The following is a 20,339-nucleotide window of genomic DNA, read 5'->3' on the forward strand; positions in this document are numbered from 1 at the left end:
AGTTCTATACCCATTAAGCAATAGCTCCCCAATCCTCTCTTCCCCTAGCCTCTTGACAGCTGCTATTCTACTTTCTGTCTCTGTAAATTTGATTCCTCTAGATACCTCCTATAAGTGGAATTATGCAGTATTTGTCTTTTTGTGATTGGCTTGTTTCACTTAGCATAATGTTCTCAAGTTTCATCCATATTGTAGCATGTGTCAGCATTTCCTTTTTTAAGGCTGAATAGTATTCCATTGTATGTATATACCACATTTTGTTTATTTACTCTCTATTGATGCTTACTTTGGTTGCTTCTACCTTTTGAATAATGAATAATGCTGCTATGAACATGGGTGTATAAATTATCTCCTCCAGGCCCCTACTTTCAGTTCTTTTGATTTACACCTAGAAATGGAATTACCAGATCATATGATAAATCTATTTTAATTTTCTAAAGAACTATCATACTTTTTTCCATAGTAACTGCACCATTTTATATTTCTCTAAGAATGCAAAAGGACTCAAGTTTCTTCACATCCCTGTCAATACTTGTTATTTTGGTTTTTGACAACAACTATCCTAATGAGGGTGAGGTGGTATCTTTTTATGGTTTTGATTTGCATTTTCTCCCATTGTTGATTGTGTCCTTTGACACATTTTGAAGTTGTTTTTCTATTTTTTATTTTATTTGTGCTTTTGATGTCATATCCAAGAAATCATTGCCAAATACAATGCCATGAAGCTTTACCTCTATGTTTTCTCTAAAGAGTTTTATATTTTTATGTTGCTGTCTATTTCTCACTTCAGTTATGCCGGTGTTTGCTTCATATATTTAGAAGCTTTAATGTTTATTACATATATGTTTGTTGTTGTTATATATGCTTGTTAAATTGAATCTTTTATAATTATAAAATATTGCTCTTTGTCTCATAAGTTTTAGACTTAGCTAATTTTATCTGATATTAATATAGCCACCCCTGTTCTCTTTTGGATATTATTTTACATTGAATATCTTTTTTCATTCTTTTACTTTCTACCTATATGTGTTCTCAGTTCTAAAGTGAGTCTTTTATAGACTCCATACAGTTGATCCTGATTTTTCATCCATACTACCAGCCTGAGTCTTTTGATTGGAGAATTTAATCCATTTACATTTAAAGTAATTACTGCTGCTGCTGCTAAGTCGCTTCAGTCGTGTCCAACTCTGCGCGACCCCATAGATGGCAGCCCATCAGGCTCCCCCATCCCTGGGATTCTCTGGGCAAGAACACTGGAGCAGGTTGCCATTTCCTTTTCCAATGCATGAAAGTGAAAAGTGAAAGTGAAGTTGCTTAGTCGTGTCCGACTCTTAGCGACCCCATGGACTGCATGCAGCCTACCAGGCTCCTCCGTCCATGGGATTTTCCAGGCAAGAGTATTGGAGTGGGGTGCCATTGCCTTCTCCTAAAGTAATTACTAGTAGTTGCCTTTTTGTTATTTCTTTTCCATGTGTCTTATACCCTGTTGTCCTTCATTCCCCCTCTTACTCCCTTCCTTTGTGTTGACTTAATTTTTTTATAGTGATACATTTTTTATTCCTTTCTCATTTACTTTTGTGTATATTCTATAGATAATTTTGTGTATTTAGCATTGGCATTATGAATAATATCCTAAAGTAATAGCAATCTATTTTAAACTGATACCAACTTAACTTCAACTGTATATAAAAGCTTTCTCCTTTACAACTTTACTCCCCTATTTATGTTATTGGTATCACGTATTACGTCTATATAGTTGTATAGCTGTTAGCTAGATTTATCATTATTTTTATACTTTTCTTTTTTTATATTAATGCTTTTCTCTTTTAAATACTGTACAAGAATAAAAATGGAGTTATGAACCAGAATTATAATAATGCTAATTTTTATATTTAACAACATTTTTATTTACTGTTACCAGAAAACTGTATTTTCATATGACTTCAAGTTAGTACTGCCTAATATCCTTTGTTTCAACTTGAAGAACTCCCTTTACCATTTCTTATAAGGCAGGTCTAGAGGTAATGAGCACCCTCATTTTTTTTGTTTATTTGGGAATGCCTTAATTTCTCTATCATGTTTTCAAGAACAGTTTTCCTTTAAGGATATATACTTCTAGGCTGATAGTTTTTTTCTTTCAGCACTTTAAATATATCATCCTGCTGTCTTTAGGTCTACAAGGTTTCTTCTGAGAAACCTGGTGGTAATTTTATTGAGGATCACTTTGGAAATAGCAACCCACTCCTGTACTCTTGCCTGGAAAATCCCATGGGAGGAGCCTGGTAGGCTACAGTCCATGGGGTCGCAAAGAGTCAGACATGACTAAGCGACTTGACTTCTTTACTTCACTTTTTTTGTAATGATTTGCTTTTCTTTTGCTGATTTCAAGATTTTTATGATTTGTCATAATGTCCTTCAGTTTGAGTATGTGTCTTGGTGTGAGTCTCTTTGAGTTCATCCTATTTGGAGTTAATCGAACTTCTTGTATTTATATATCCATGTCTTTCCTCAAATTTGGGGAGTTTTTGGCCGTTATTCTTCAAAATAAGCTCTCTGCATCTTTCTTCTCCTTCTATGACTCTTATATATATTGGCCTGATTTATGATGATAAAGTCTCTTAGGCTCTATTTCTTCATTTTTTTTTTTTTTGACTCTTCAGACTCAATAGTTTTAAGTGTTTTGTCTTCAAATTTGCTGCCTCTTTCTTCTGCTTGTTCAAGTATTTTCTTGATCCTTTCTAGTGGATTTTTCTTCTTATTGCTTTTTATGTTCCAGAATTTCTGTTGATCCTCTTTTTAATAATTTCTAGCTCTCTGTTTTTATTCTCTTTTTGTTCATTTATTTTTCCAATTTCCTTTTGTTCTTTCTCCATTTTTTCCCTTTAACTGTTTGAACATATTTAAGGCTGTTGTTTTAAAAATTGTTGTCTCAATAAGCACAAAGGCTGTATTTCTTTAGAGTCAGGTTCTGGAAATTTATTTTGTTCATTTGAAGGGCAGTCTTTCCCTGAACTTTGTATTCTTTGTGATCTTTTGTTGAAAATTGTACTTTTTGAAAAAATAGCCATCTATTCTAGATTTGCAGATTGGCTGTATACAGGGAAGACCCACTAATTAGCCCAACACAAAGGCTTATGGGCTTCTCAGGTCTTTCCTAGGCATTAGTTTTATATGGGCCTGAGTATGGACTTTCTCCCAAATACATAACTATTTAAAAATGTCTTTTCAATAAGAATATCTTCTTGGCACCTTAGGTGTCTTATAATATTCCTCTCCCCATAATCTCCTGTGCCCAGGCATCCATGGTCCCTCTGTAGCTCTCACATGTCACAGTGATTGCCGCAGCTTTCACTGGCCTCTAATATGATGCCCATATTATGCCTTCATTTCTGCCTGAACTCTAAGGAAAGCTAAACAGAAACTAGTTTTCTAGGAAGCCCCTCAACATGCCAGAACATTGCAAACAAGATGCATTCACTTCCTTCTTTCTTAAGGGAGGAGCTGAGAATTGCATGACTTTTTCCCAGCCATGCTGTGCCATACCAGGGAAGGGTGAAGCAAGGGTGAGTGAAAACACTGTGAAGTTTTCTGCTGTTTGAATATGGGTTTTTCTTGATTGCTGCAAATCCTTGAGTACTTTTTAGATCTCCCACAAAGCTGTTTCAATCTGTCTGTTGTTGTTTGTTTAGTGTTTCCATGGTGGACTAAGGGCCTAGAGTTTCCTAGTTTATCATCTTGCTGACATCTGTCTCTCTTAGTATGTATTTTTTAAAAAAATGTGGGAGCAGTGAGGTGTGTGTGGGTAAGGTTAGGCAAAGGGAACTAAATCAGAATGCCTGATATGGAGAGAGGCCACAGTACTGAAGGCAGGCATATTTTTGCATATTCTGATGCAACTCACTACTGATATATTTCTATAAATACACTATTTTCACAGCGAATAATGTCATTTTCTCTTTAAATAATACAACTATGCCTGCAAATATGCTATTGTTGCTGTTAAAGCAAGGAATCAATTGTGCAACAATAATGAGATACATAAAATGGCACAATTCTTAGTCAAATTTGGAGCAGAAAATAAGCCAGAAAAGTCATATTAAAAGATGAATGTTTAGAAGATGTAAGTAAATTTGACACTTGGGGGCAGACTTTTCCAGGCCTGCTGAAAGAGACTGTTAGACATTAGATAACCTATGAAATGCTTTTTTTTTTTTTTTTGCCCCCAGTAGAAATCTAAGCTCTAACACAAAGTCAGTATGTATGTTGTATATTTTCCCAGGCATATTTATTTCCCGGGCCCTATTTTTAAAGTTGGAGAAGGCAATGGCACCCCACTCCAGTACTCTTGCCTGGAAAATCCATGGACGGAGGAGCCTGGTAGGCTGCAGTCCATGGGGTCGCGAAGAGTCGGACACAACTAAGCGACTTCACTTTCACTTTTCTCTTTCATGCATTGGAGAAGGAAATGGCAGTCCACTCCAGTATTCTTGCCTGGAGAATCCCAGGGACAGCAGAGCCTGGTGGGGTGGCGTCTCTGGGGTCACACAGAGTCGGACACGACTGAAGTGACTTAGCAGCAGCAGCAGCAGCATTTTTAAAGTTTGCTTTTAAAACTTTCTTATAATTTTTAATAATGCCCAATTATAAGTAGAAGATTCCTTTTCACAGTAGGAAAACAATTTTTTTTGCACTTGGGTATTTTTTAATGTGGAGAAGAGACCAGGCTAGTTGTTCTCTTTCTTAGTTTTTTTGGCCAGTTTGTCTATTGTCATGCCAGTACCAGACTGATTTATCATTGCTTTATTCTCTATATTATAGTCCTGATATCTGTTCTTTAAAATTGTCTTGGCTGTTCTTATTTTTTTCTCTTTAAAAACATTTTTTTGAGATACAGTCAATTTACAATTTTGTGGTTGTTTCAAGTGTACAATAAAATGATTTTTTGCTGTAGAGTTTTCTCTGGATATATATGCTAAAGAGTGGGATTGCAGGATCATATGGTAACTCAATTTTTAATTTTTTAAGGAACTTCCATACGGTTCTCCATAGTGGCTGTACAAATTTACATTCCCACCAACAGGATTTATTTTTCTCCATACCTTCTCCAGCATTTATTACTTGTAGACTCTTTAATGATAGCTATTCTGACTGGTGTGAGGTGATATCCCATTGTGGTTCTGGTTTGCATTTCTCTAATAATTAGTGATATTGAGCATTTTTTCATGTGTCTGTTGGTCATGTCTATATCTTCTTTGGAGAAATGTCTACTTAGGTCTTCTGCCCATTTTGTATTATTTTTTTATGTTAAGCTGTATGAACTATTTGTATATTTTGGAAATTAATCCCTTGTCACTAGCACTGTTTGCAAACATTTTTCTCGCAGTCCGTCAGTTGTCTTTTCATTTTTCTTTATGGTTTCCTTTGATGTGCAAATGCTTTTAAGTTTAATTAGGTTCCATTTGTTTATTTTTGTTTTTGTTTCCATTACTTTAGGAGATACATCCCCCCCAAAAATATTGCTGCAATTTATGTCAAAGAGTGTTCTGCCTATGTTTTCTTTTAGGAGTTTTATAGTATCTGGTCTTACATTTAAGTCTTTAATCCATTCTGAGTTAATTTTTGTATGTGGTGTTAGAGAATGTTCTAACTTCATTCTTTTACATGTAACTGTCCAGTTTTCCTAGCACTACTTATTAAAGAGACTGGTTATTGTCCATTTTATATTCTTGCCTCCATTGTAAATTAATTGGCCATAAGTGTGTGGCTTATTTCTGGGCTTTCTGTTCTGTTCCATTGATTTGTATGTCTATTTTTGTGCCAGTAACACACTGTTTTGATTACTCTAGCTTTGTAGTGTACTCTGAAGTCAGGACGCCTGATCCCTCTAGCTTCATTCTTCTTTCTCAAGATTGGTTGAGCTGTTGGGAGTTTTTTGTGTTTATATGCAAATTTTATAATTTTTTTTTTCTGGTTCTGTAAAAAGTGTCATTGGTAATTTGATAGGGATTGCATTGAGTCTGTCTATTTCCTTGAGTAATGGTTTGGTTCTTTTTACACTTGTGCTTCCATATTAAGCTTAGAGTCAGGTAAGTTCCATAGGAAAATACCATTGTGGTTTTGACTGGAATTATGTTAAAACTATAGATTAATTTGGTACCATATGAAATTGGTTTAAAGTTAAGTTTTTCTGTCAGTGGATATGACATCTTTTCCCATCTATTTAAACATGTTTTAATGTTCTCTGGTGATATTTTATAATTTTCTATAGAAAAATCTTACAAACTTCTTGTGGAATTTTTTTCTGGCTACTGTATATTTTTCCTGTATATAGTCCTATAGCATATAAAGGCTATATTTTATAAAATTACATTTTGTAACTTGTTCTATAGGAGTCTGTGTGCTTAGTCACTCAGTCATGTCTGATTCTTTGCTATCCCATGGACTGTAGCTTGCTAGGCTCCTCTGTCCATGGGGATCATTGATCATATATGTTAGTTTTATTTACTCATCTATCAATTCTGTTAGATTTTCTTTCAATTTAAATACTGAATACTGTCTGTCTGTTTTAGCTGCTACAAGTACCATAGAATGGGTGGCTTATAAACAACATAAATTTCTTTTTCACAGTTCTGGAGGCTGGGAAGCTCATGATCAAGGTTACGGCAGATTCAGTATCTGGTGGAAACCTACTTTCTGGTTCACAGACAGCTTCTTGCGGTGTTCTTGCTGGGTGAAGGGAGCTAGGTTTTCTTTTTATTGAATAATCTTCAAATAATACCAGTTCTGTTTCTTATTTCCCAATTCTTATATATTTTTTGTTTTTCTTTTAATATTGTGCGAACAGAACCTGCAGTGCTCTGTTAAATAGAAGCAACAATATTGGATATCCTTCTCTATTTCTGATTTTAAAGATAATGCTTATAAAGTTTCATCATTATATGTGAACTGTATCATGGGGTTTGGGGTTTATATTCTGTTATAAGAAGTTCTGTTCCTTGTTTATGGGTTTGGTATTTCTTTTGTCTTGAAATCTTGAAATGGTCTTGAATTTATTGAAAAAAAAAAATTTTGGTGACCACTATAAAGATCATATAGTTTTCCTCATTTTATCTGTTATACTAGAGAAATTTTCTAATGTTAACTGTGCTTGTAATTCATGAGATAAACTCAATTTGGTTATGATGCATTCTCTCACATGTGTTGAAATTTTTTGGTTGATATTCTGGAGCATTTTTGTGTCAAAATTTATATGTGAAATTGGCCTATAATTTTTATTTCTTATTTTACTATACTTATTTGGTTTTGGCATTAGTTTTACTAGCTTCATAAATGATGTAAGTAATGTTTCCTCTTTTTTAATTCCTTAGAATTTGAATAAATCTAATTCTTTGCATATATTGATGGAACTCTCTATATAGCTATTCTGTGTTTTCCCTCTCTCTCTATTAGAATAGACATACAAGTTCTGATTTAATTGATTTAATGGCTATAGAATATTCAATTTTTTCTTATAAAAAAAGCATCTCTATTGAGATATTATTCGTATAACATAAAATTCACCCTTCTAAAGGGTACTGTTTGGTGGGTTTTAGTTTAAATAATAGTGTCTGATATTAAACTAGTTACTTTCTTTTGGTCATTATTTTCTTACTGTATCTCAAGTGCATAGAATTGTACTAAAAACTGTCTTTAGTTTATGCAAACTCTGATTAATGTCCATGCATGTGCCACTTTTACTCATTTATTTAGTTTGCTATTATAAACAATATAATAAGCATCTGTGAAACCACCTGCTAAAGACTAATCTGACATGCCGTATCTGTCTTGTAGCACACTTTTCATTTGCGTATGGGGTTGTTTCTTGACTCTGTTCTGTTTTCAGTTACTCATCCATCCCTTTACCAGTTGCAATCTGTCCTTAATTATTGTAGCTGCAAGATAGGTCTAATATCTGGCGAGGTAAGTCTTCTCTCCCTCTTCTCTTTCTTAACAGTGCTTTGACTATTCTAGGCTGTTTGCCTTTTCTTGTAACTTTTAGAATCATTTCATTAAATTGTATGAAATTTCTTCTTAGGTTTGTAAATTGGAGTTACATTGAATCTGTAATCTAGAGAGAATTCATTCATTTATAATATCAGTTGTTTGTAGCCATGAACATGATATTTTCATGAATTTAGGTTCTTTTATAAAGTTTTTTATATATCTTTTATAATCTTCTCCATAGAATTTTCACATAGAAGTTTCACATGTTTCACATAGAATTTCACACTTAATAAAATGGGTGTCTGACATTCTCTGAGATCATCATAAGTGAAATATTTTATTTAATTTTGTTTTTTAGGCTTTTGCTGCTAATATATTAGAAATGAAACTGACTCATATTTTAGTATTATATGCAGCCAACTTGCTAAACTCTGTTAGTCCCACAATTTGTAGGTTTCTTAATGTATACTATGTAGGTAACCACAGCATCTGCCATAATGTAAAGATTATGTTTGATAAAAGGTTGTGAAACAGGTGAGGAGGTAAATTAACATAGATACTCAGTGGAGAACATACCAGGCAGAAAGACCAGCAAACACAAAGATATTAAAGCAGGAAGGAAGCCAGTGTTCCTGGAGTGTTGATCAAGCAGGAGAGTGATAGGAGATGAGGTCAGAGGTACTGGACTCAATTATAAAGGATCCTATAGATAACTCTAAGGACGTAACATTCTTACTGTGATATTGTCATCCATTGGAGGGTTTTGAGCAAAGGGTTACATGATCTGATTTAGCTTTTTAGAGGACCATTCTGGCTCCTATGTTGAGAATAAACTATAATGGTCAAGGACTAAAGTAAGGAGACATGATAGGTTTGCATTAATACAGGTAACCTGGTGGTGGTCTAGACCAGGGGAGTAGTGGGTAAAGGTGGTGAGAGGTAGCTGGATCCTAGATATATTTTGAAGATGGAAACAACAGACATTTCTGAATGTTGCTTAGGAGAGACAAAGAAGTCAAGGATGATTCTAAATTTTTGGTTTGAGCAATTAGAAGAATGAAGTTGCCATTAATAATGTTGTTAAAGAAGTTGAGTATCATTTATATAGTGTCTTCTTTATAAGGACTTTGAAGGAAATTTATTTGTCAGTATTGAAAATAGGTGTACTTCTCTCAAGAACTTGCTTCCTTTCTCTTTGTTAGTATCTGCTGGAGACTGTGACTGCTTCAGCTATTAGATGTAAAATCACATTTATGTGCCTTTTAGCAAGGGTAAAGGTATCTAAAGTATATGTACTTTTTTATTGGCCTTATTCACATTTGACTTTGTTTTTATCTTTTCTCACCACTTCTAACTCATTGTCTTCTGTGTTATATATCCTTATATACTTCCTTAAGATCTTTTTTAGAACAAATGTGAATGTGTGAATAAATGAAAATAAATTGTTGCATTATATGCCATCAAAAAGGAAATGTGGGAGGTAGCATGAATTTTTAACAACTAAGCTAAGGGTTAAAATATCATCTTGAACCACAAATTTATATATATATATGTGTGTGTGTGTGTGTGTGTGTGTGTGTGAATATATGTGCATATATACATATGTATATATAAATACATGAATATATATATATTTAATTTATATATATACCTGACTGCCTCCAAGTTCCTACAACTCTATATCATTCGTTCAGCAGTATCCAGTGAGTATCCACTATGTGTCAGGTGCTGTTTAGGCACTTGATGACATCAGTTAATAAAACAAAGAATTGTTTTAGGGATCATGTTCTGAGGGAGCATGCATTCTAGTGGAGAGATCCTGAAAAAAATAACGCATGTAGTAGGTTAGTAGAATATACAGTGTATCAGAAGACAGTATGTACTACAGAAAAAACAAAGTCAAGCACGATAAGGGAGATTGGTGAAAGAAATGCATGTGTGTTGGGAAGTGGTGGTTGCAACATTAAATAAAGTGGTCTGGATGGGCTATATTGAGATGCCGACGTTCAACAGAGACTTGAAGGAGATGAGGGTGTGAGTTATGGCTCAGATGGTAAAGAATCCGCCTGCAATGCGGGAGGCCTGGGTTTGATCCCTGGGTTAGGAGATTCCCTGGAGAAGGTCATGCTAACCCACTCCAGTATTCTTGCCTGGAGAATCCCCTTGGACAGAGGAGCCTGGTGGGCTACTGTCCATGGGGTTGCGAAGAGTTGGACACAACTGAGTGACTAAGTGCAGCACAGCACTGAAGGAAGAGCCATCCCATCAGTGGGAACAGAAAGCAAAGGTCTTGATGTAGGAATGTCCTGGCTTGTTTAAGGAGTAGCTGGGCAGCCAGCATGCAATTGACTGAATGAGAAACATGCTGGGAAACAAGGTTAGAGAGTCAATTGAGGTGGGAGGCAAATCTCATCTAGTTTTGTAGATGGTTATTAGGAAATGTGCTTAGTCGCTCAGTCGTGTCTGAGTCTTTGTGCCCCCACAGCCTGTATGGGCTGCTCTGTCCATGAGGATTCTCCAGGCAAGAATACTGGGGTGGGTTGCTATGCCCTCCTCCAAGGATTAGTACATGAGCTTTCTCTGAGTGAAAGGTACCATTGCAGGATTTCAAGCCTAAGAGTAGAATGATTTGACTTACATTTTAAAAGGATCTCTCTGGCCATTAGAGTATAACTTTCCAGAGAGTTGATGATTATTTCTGCAATTTTAGGTATGTTACAGCTAATACTGACACCGAAGAACAGAGTTTTCCAGTCCCTAAGGAGTTTAACACTCATGTGGAGGAATTAAATTTAGATGCCCTTATTCAGAGGGCTGATAATTTACGAGTGAATGAGTCCAGAAAAGTGGAGAGTTTTGAGCTGCTTTGTGACCACAAAGAAAAGGTAAGATATATGTGATAATAACCTGTTTGTATAGTTTTAATTTTTATTTAATCTACTTTTCAATTCATGTTATGACCACAGCAGTTGTGTCACAGTTTACAAAAGCTAAATGACTGGTGTAAATTTTTTTTATAATATTACGAAAAATTTTTTGAAAGTAAATAAAAAAGTTTATTCAAAAAACTAAGATCATGGCATTCAGTCCCATCCCTTCATGGCATATAGATGGGGAAAAAGTGGAAACAGTGACAGATCATGAAATTGAAAGACGCTTGCTCCTTGGAAGAAAAGGTATGACAAACCTAGACAGCATATTAAGAAGCTGAGACATCACTTTGCTGACAAAAGTCCATATAGTCAAAGCTATTGTTTTTACAGTAGTCATGTATGGATGTGAGAGTCGGGCTATAAAGAAAACTGAACATCGAGGAACTGATGCTTTCAAACTTGTGGTGCTTAAGGAAACTCTTGAGAGTCCCTTGGACAGCAAGGAGATCAAATCAGTCAATCCTAAAGTAAATCAACCCTGAATATTCATTGGAAGGACTGATGCTGAAGCTGAAGCTCAAATATGTATTTTGGCTACCTGATGGGAAAAGCTGACTCATTGGAAAAAACCCTGATATTGGAAAAGATTGAAGGAAGGAGGAGAAGAGGGCAACAGAGGATGAGATGGTTGGATGCCATCATCGACACAATGGACATGAATTTGTGCAAACTCCTGGAGATAGTAGAGAACAGAGGAACCTGGCGTGCTGCAGTCCCATGGAGTAGCAAAGGGTTAACTTGGAGTCAGACACGACAACAACAACAAAGGGCTTATTAGGCTCAAAGGTCATAAAAATGAGAACCAGAGATCTGGTTGATTATACAGATTGACATTGATTTTATCAATTTGATATATTTCTTAAATATTTTATAGCAGATAAAGGACAAGATGTACTGCTTCTCGAGGGAGGAAAAGCTACACTTTAGTCTCACTATCTTTCAGTTATTAATATAACAGCCATTAGTATTTTACTGTATTTCTACTAGTAATCATTTTTCAGTGTTTAATGTTGGACTGAATTGACAAAGCTCATCCTTCCCACCGCCACCACCAAAGGGAAAAAAAGGATTTTGCAGTATCACAAAGATCAGTAAATCTTCTTTCCCATGAGAAATTTAAGGCTGACTTTTGAGGATTTAGAACCTCTAAAGACACGAACTCAAAGTTTTTAAATTTCTAGAGTTGTGCTTTAGGTAATTTAGGTAAAAAAAAAAATGTGATTGCTCTTTTGAATATATATACTCTCTAATAACTTACAGATATTATCTGAAATGCCCATTGAGGCATTATATTGATAGTAGATAAGTTAGAAAGGAAAGCAAGGAGAGGATGCTACCACCCAGAGAGAATTTATAAATTCTAACACCCGTCAGTTTTCTCTTCTTCATAGATGTGGAGCTGGTGTCTGCATAATACTCATTGGTTTCTAAGACCCAAATGTAATACTACCTTAGACCACATTTTATAGCCATGAATATTTGAATTTAAAGTGTGATATGCACATGAATACAGTCATTTCTAAGTACCAGTTTAGCTACCTAATTTTTTAAAATGTTGCAGTAGTTTAGTCACATTACTAAGTTTATCTAATGGGCAGTTCTGTGTGCTCAGTTTAGAGATGAAATAGAGTTTATTTGGCGGTTTGCTCGTGCTTATGGAGACATGTATGAGCTATCTACAAATACACAAGAAAAGAAGCATTATGCTAATATTGGTAAGTATTTTGTGAATATTAATTATTCTCAGGTAGTAATCATTATTATAGTAAACCATGAATGAATTTTTAGATAAAAGTATATGGTCTCTAATGGAGAAGGCAATGGCACCCCACTCCAGTATTCTTGCCTGGAAAATCCCATGGACGGAGGAGCCTGGTAGGCTGCAGTCCATGGGGTCGCTAGGAGTCGGACATGACTGAGCGACTTCACTTTCACTTTTCACTTTCATGCATTGGAGAAGGCAATGGCAACCCACTCCAGTGTTCTTGCCTGGAGAATCCCAGGGACAGGGGAGCCTGGTGGGCTGCCGTCTGTGGGATCGCACAGAGTCGGACAGGACTGAAGCGACTTAGCAGCAGCAGCAGCAGCAGCATATGGTCTCTAAAAATATTTGAGCATATTAGAATAGGCACGGAGAAGGCAATGGCACCCCACTCCAGTACTCTTGCCTGGAAAATCCCATGGGCGGAGGAGCCTGGTAGGCTGCAGTCCATGGGGTCGCTAAGAGTCGGACACGACTGAGCGACTTCACTTTCACTTTTCACTCATTCATTGGAGAAGGAAATGGCAACCCACTCTAGTGTTCTTGCCTGGAGAATCCCGGGGACGGGGGAGGCTGGTGGGCTGCTGTCTATGGGGTCGCACAAAGTCAGACACGACTGAAGTGACTTAGCAGCAGCAGAATAGGCAACTGAAAAACTCAAATTCCAGCTTTCAAAATTTATAAAATCATAGAAAGATGATACATTAAGTGGTAATAATTTGAGAAGCAATAATAATAGTAGTCTTTCACCCAAATTAAAATAACCCTTCTTACTTCCTATAACAGAACTCCAGGTACCACAAAGAAATAACTACTCAGACTTTAATGTTTTTTCAAAATTTATCTCAGTAAAACAAGATAAGCCTTGAGTTGACAATTGTTTAAGCAGAGTGATGAGTCCATGATTATTCATTATATCATCCTGTTTCTAAAGTAACAACAAAAGAATAACAGCCAGAATGCCAAATGATTTGACAAGATCAATACAGAGACAGGCAACTGTAATTCAGTGCACAGGTAACAAGTGCCTGGCAGAGAACCCAGGAGCCAGGAAATTGGAGACTTGGAGTTGAAGGGCATGGGCACTCTGTATGAAGGAGGAAGAGTTTGCAGACTCTTGCTCCTCATGACAGTATATTTGAACTTGTTATGTGGAGGGAAGATTGGATCCCTGGAGAGTACAAAATTCTTTCCTAACCTGCTAACTGTGGTGTCCCATTTCTGCAGTACATCTGTTGAAGTCCTATGACTGATCACACTTGTCTTGCAAATCAAATATGAATCATATCTAAAAGAACATATTTGTAACTTTCAGGATTCAATGATGGACACAAATAGACCACAAAATAAATTTTTTTAAGGGAAATAGGTTTCTTTCCAGGCTGAAGCTGCATCAGTGAGGGTACAAAACCAGTATGTATACTACCCGGCTCCCTTTTGTATTCTCAGAGCGATGGAATCGCCCTATTTTAGGCTTACGGCAGTGCCCTCAAAGCTATTTTTGTTCACTTGGTAATGTAGGTAAAATGTTGATTTCATTTTTAATGTTTTTACATTAAAAATATTTATGTTTTTCAAGCACTCATTATCAAATTATTAACTCTTCTAATATATGCCCACAATGTAATATCAGTTGTCATTTTAAAAGACTGCTTTTTAATTTTTTCCAATTTATGTAGATTTCTGCACTGCATAGTTCTCTTAATGGAGAGAGCTATAGGATACCACCTTAACAAATAGGAGAATGATTTTAGAATAAAAGATCTTTATTTATAAAGATTATCTAAACTACTTATTTGGAAGAGCATTTTTCAGATCATTGGCTCACATCATTGCTCTTCAAGCAAAAGAAAATTAGAGCAGAGAAAAGGAGAGTGTATAAAATAAAACAGCAGCTTTTTGAGAAAGATTTTGAGAATGTAGTTTAGACAAACCTCTATCCAGAAATTAACAGATTATTAAAAGTTATTCTAAAATGAAGTAAAATTATTTAGGGGAATTATTTATGCACTGAGTGTGTTCACTATCATGAATGATTAGATAAGAGCTTCTCTGGGACACCTTCCCTTACCCCTTTAGATAGAGTTGCTCTCTCCATTCTCTGCTATGCTCTTTTTAACCTTGTATTTATCTTTATACATAATTTTTTTGTTTATATACCTGCTGCCTACTGAACAGTGAATTCTTAGAGGTCAAGAATTGTGTTTTATTTGACTTTTTATTCCTAGGGGCTCACACAATATGACATTTAGAAAATACTCAGTAAATGTTGGTTGAGTTAATTATAAAGCAATGTCTATTAATAATGATAGAATGACTTCTTTTGCATATGGTTAAATCACTTAGTCCAGTGAGTCTACACTTGAATGTGCATCAGAACCGCTAAAGGCCAGTTAATGCAGATAGCTGTGTCTCAGAGGTTATGATCAAGTAAGTCTTCCATGTGGCCCCAAATTTGCTTTTATAACAAGATTCTAGATAATGACTTCTGGTATTGGGACCATACTTTTGGGAACTACTGGCTTAATTCAATAATTTACCTCCTACCAACTCACATGAAGGTACCAAACTATAAGTACGTTTATCTTTCAGGAAAGACATTAGGTGAAAAAGCTATTATGAGAGCACCCAAGAATGGATATTGTCATCTATGGTAAGTACATAAAATTTATGCAGTAATTGTTCTTGTTCTGTTTATTCTCATGTATTTTTCAGTACGTATATTTTAAATGTTTTTAAGGTAAACTTTCATTGAATATTTCATAACTGAATCTACCAAGTCCAATAACTTTGAATATGACAAATTCTAATTAAATTATATTTGTTTAAGATTCTGTTTGGAAACAAATGCTAAAATGGTGCCATGTTTCTAAATGAAATGTAAGGAGAATGCTTCAAAGAATAAAAGCACATCAGCCATTATACCTTGATGACAAGGTATACACATTCCATAAGTGAAAGAAAAGCCATTTCTAATATAAGAAAACTCAAACAAAGAAAATTTAATTAGTTAGATGGTTGTAGGTGGGCATCCTTGGGACAAAAAATTTATTCTTGAGAGTATTGTTTTGTTTTGGATCCTTTATATATTTAGAATTATAAAACACAAGAATAAATATATTGTTTTTAATTAATACTTCATTTTACTCACAGTTGCATTTTTGCAACATTTCTCAGTTCCTTAATTATTTTTTCTCCCCAGCAATATAGGTATGTTAGGTGCTAGTAATAAATTTATCTATGACCCTTCTCTCAGACCTAGGTTTTCAGAAATCCACACCTCTTTGGGATTATTTTATTATTCTGAGATGCTTTAGGCAAAATCTCTCTTAAAATGGCTTCTTTTCTGCAGGTCCACGTTTATTCTCCAGGAAATTCGTTATTTCCTCCAATTCAAAATTGCAATCCATTTTCTCAAAGCAGACCTGTTTCTTTATATTGCCACCAGCAGAGGGAGCACCACTCACAAACTCTCATTTGAAAATTCCCTGGGCAGGAATCAACATTTTTTATGTCCCCAAACACTAAAGGACAAACTCTAAGGGACATGCCAAAATAAGAGCAAATCTTTGAAGCTGCCATCGCATGGCTTAAAATGAGATTCAAGCCTACCCCATTCCCTCTCCCATGAGAAGGTGGGACAAGACTCCAAGTACTCTAGCAGTTCTATTTGCAGAAATCCCCCCCTCCAGCTCTCTTCTGCTACAGAGAATTCTTTGCCTTTTCTTAGCTTCCTCTTTCTCTGGTGTCCTCTGCCTCGTCTTATGTGCTGTGTGTGCTTATTTGCTCAGTCATGTCCGACTCTTTGCAACCCCATGGACTGTAGCCCACCAGGCTTCTCTGTCCATGGGGATTCTCCAGGCAAGAACACTAGAGTGGGTTGCCATGCCCTCCTCCAGAACATCTTCCCAACCCAGGGATCGAACTCAGGTCTCCCGCACTGGGGGAGACTGTTCTTTACTGTCTGAACCACCAGGGAAACCCTCCTTCTCCCATACATGCATCTGTGTCAGTGAAGAATCACATTAAAAAAGGTACATTTGATGTTAATCCTCAACTTGAGGACACTTATCAGTGTGAACTTCCAAATTTCCATACAAGAACCATCCTGAATCTTCCCTGAAAGCCTCATAAACACTTTAAAATTCACTGTGTGAGGACAGATTACGCTTAACTCTTCCTTAGTGTATTTCCCAGCCTGTCTTCCACTAATCTGGCAACTTCTCCTTTGTTCATCTATTTTCACTTTTGTTGTGTGTGTGCATGTGTGCAAAGTCGCTTTAGTCACGGCCAACTCTTTGCCACCCTATGGATTGTAGGCCACCAGGCTCCTCTGTCCATGGGATTCTCCAGGCAAGGATACTGCAGTGGGTTGCCATGCCCTCCTCCAGGGAATCTTTCTGAGCCAGGAATCAAACCCATGCCTCCTGCAGCTCCTGCATTGCAGGTGGATTCTTTACCACTGAGCCACTAGGGAAGCCCTTTTGTTGTGTACTCACTGCCTTATTTGGGCTTCCCCAGTGACTCAGCGGAGAAGGCAATGGCACCCCACTCCAGTACTCTTGCGTGGAAAATCCCATGGACAAAGGAGCCTGGCAGGCTACAGCCCATGGGGTCACAAAGAGTTGAACATGACTAAAGCGACTTAGCTCACACGCAACTACCTTATTTATAATCACGATATTTGACCATGAGGGAAATCTTGTCCATATGCACACAGAAACACACAGAGTACTGATCGATTTGTGTTTCACATTGTTTTTTTATTCTGTATAACTTTTTAATTAAAAAAGTTAAAATCTGGTAAGTTAATAAAATTTAATAAATTCAAAAGTCAATTTTATCTTAATTTTTAGAATTTATTATGATGTACCTACTAGATTTAAGAATTCTCATTCAATTAAATTCAGTAATAGAGGTTTAGGCTGATGGAAAAGAAAAATTAAAACTTTGATTTGAGAAGCAATGGGTGAAATTTAGGTTGACTGATTCCATAGTCAATTGTAATAAAATTCATGAAAATGTCTTATTGTGCTGGAATTTTCCTCAATATGTTAAGACTTTTTCTCATTCATTCAGCATAAATGACAAACCATGGCCTCCAGGCCAAATGCAACTGCCTGCTTTTGTAAATAAAATTTTATTGGAGCACAGCCATCCCTGTGCATTTGTACATAGCAATGATGTTGAGTAGTTGTAACAGACTGTCTGATCTCACAGCCTAAAATGTTTACTACCTAACTCTGAAGCGAAAGTTTGTTGACCCATGGTTTACAGGGTGCTGTGATGCTTTATAAGCCTTCAATCTGAAATAAAAGAGCAATCATTAGAAATAATTTCATTGATATCAAGGGAATAATTGAAAAATAAATGTTATTTTAAAAACTTGTTTTTCATCTTCATATTTTCCAAGTGAAATTGCCTTGTATCTCTAAAGCTACATAAGCCTTCTGTAAAATTCTATTGTTTTTGTTGTACCAGTCTAAAATACTTCTAGAATCAAGAGAGCAAAATTACCAATGGATTCGCAGTTTGTTAGCAATCAGGCCTGACCTTAATTATAAATAATGTCTTACATATTCATTGTGCTCTACTGTTCACAAATTATATCCACATGCATGTTTCACAGAACAACCTGTTTCCATTTTATGGAAAGTGTAAGCAAGGCAGTCTGTGTGTGGTGTTTGTGTGTGGGGGCTGGTATATGTGTGTGCCATGTGGTGTTGTGATCAGTAACCAAGGGTCACACAGTAACTGGGGAAAATAAAAGCCAGATCTTATATTTGTATATAATCAGTATTTCATCTTTTACATTACTTTCCCTCTGCTTTTTCACAGTATAAATAGCATTGGCACTAAATCAAAAGTGCTTCTTGGAGTTGATTTAACAGTTGTTTACTAGTTGTTGAGACAGGGCTGCTTGTCAGTTATTAAAATATTTGCTATACATGCAAAGAAAATACAGAATTTTTGTTAAAGCCAATATAGTTAGAACAACCTCTAGATGGAGGTCATAGACCATATTGTATATAGTTTCTTACTTGTTCCCATCAACCTAAGAGTTTACAAAGTAAAATTTTAAATTACATTTTTCAAGACAAACAGTATCAAAAAGAACAACATATATACCACATACATGTAGATATAGGTGAGATTGATTGCCAGGAAAGAAATGATGATTCTTTTGGGAAAAGTGGTCAGGTGAACTTTGAATTTATGGTTTGTAAGAAGACAAATAATACTTTAAAGAAACAGACTTAAAAAAAAAGTGAGACTCTGGTGACAGATTATTTATAAGGGAAAATGCACATATTTCATATTATGGTTTTCATAAGTCATGTTTTTTCCTTTTTTCCCCTTCACTTAGAGTAACTTGTAAAGAATGTGCTGAAAGAACTCTGTAAAAGCTAGATCAGATGTCCATAAGCTTTTCTGATATTTCAGAAAACAGATGATTTATTCCACCACTATAGATCAGTGAACATCAAATCTTTTCCTTTGACTCCAGCACGAATAGTTGGTTGGGTTTTCTGTGAATGATGAAGTTCAAGTAGTTCCAACATAAATTTTTCTAAAAATGTGACATCATCTGTTCTTCCTTTGCTAATGGATAGAGTAGGGAAATTAAGCTAATTATCTGGATTTAAGGAAAGCATGAAGACAAGTTCACCTGTAATCTTCTTGGAGACGATGTTAAAATACAGGCAAGATTCTGGGTTACCTGTGCTGTGAGAATGGTTTGAGCCTCAATTATTCAACAGAATATCTGTTGACAGTATCATTATTCTATCATTCCAGATCTGAATCTTAGACACTAGTGTGTTCAGTCATTTTTTTCAGTGAGTGAAGATATGGAAGGTATTCTTATAAAGGTTGCAACTGGCACAAAATTAGGAGAAATAGGATGGATGATGGATGACAGGAGTAATTAAAAGCTTTTCACATATGGAAAAGAGATACTAAAAAAGATGTGAATTAACAGGGATAAATATGAAAGGAGGGATGGAGACAAAAATGTCAAAATTCAAGGACATGAGGGAAAAACAGATGGAAATTAGAAGGAAGCATGCGTGTAGTTAATAATAATGTATTAATATTGGTTCATTATAAAATTTTTCAATATTGTGTATCAATATCACTACAGTTGTGATGGGCTTCCCAGGTGGCTCAGTGGTAAAGAATGTGCCGAATGCAGGAGATGTGGGTTCAGTCCCTGGCTTGGGAAGATCCCCTGGAGAAGGAAATGGTAACCCAATCCGGTATTCTTGCCTGGGAAATCCCATGGACAGAGGAGCCTGATGGACTACAGTCCATGGGGTCACAAAAGAGTCAGGCATGACTGAGTGACTAAACAACAACAGTTATGATAAATGGATTATAGTAATGTAAGATACTATTTAAATATAGTAATTTAAGTAATATCTCCTAATATAGGTAAGTTCTCAGCTCACCTTTAATAGGTTGCTTTTGTCATAACTCTTGCTTTTATTGTTAGGACATTAGTGATTTTCTAATGAAAATTAAGAGGTCAAAAAAATTATAACTGAAAAGTGGCCATTTTATAGGTTGTGCATAAGTGTTTGTGAATTGTGTGATCTTCTATGTCCAGGAATGGTCTGAGTATTCCAAATTAAGAAAATTGTTCTTTTCACCTTCTTGTT

At 35.7% G+C, this 20,339-nt stretch overlaps 1 protein-coding gene across 5 annotated transcripts in view; it reads left to right on the forward strand.

The window, feature by feature from the left end:
- The window catches only part of RMDN2 (regulator of microtubule dynamics 2), a 69,371-nt gene that overhangs the window by 15,023 nt on the left and 34,009 nt on the right, over positions 1–20,339 (forward strand). For all 5 annotated transcript variants that reach the window (XM_055539834.1, XM_055539832.1, XM_055539835.1 and 2 more), the window contains exons 3-5: positions 10,694–10,868; positions 12,529–12,631; positions 15,271–15,331. In XM_055539834.1, coding sequence (XP_055395809.1) covers positions 10,694–10,868; positions 12,529–12,631; positions 15,271–15,331 — 339 coding nt within the window. The remainder of the gene's footprint in view (positions 1–10,693; positions 10,869–12,528; positions 12,632–15,270; positions 15,332–20,339) is intronic.

This window comes from Bubalus kerabau, chromosome 11, assembly GCF_029407905.1.
Source record: "Bubalus kerabau isolate K-KA32 ecotype Philippines breed swamp buffalo chromosome 11, PCC_UOA_SB_1v2, whole genome shotgun sequence".
NCBI lineage: Eukaryota > Metazoa > Chordata > Mammalia > Artiodactyla > Bovidae > Bubalus > Bubalus kerabau.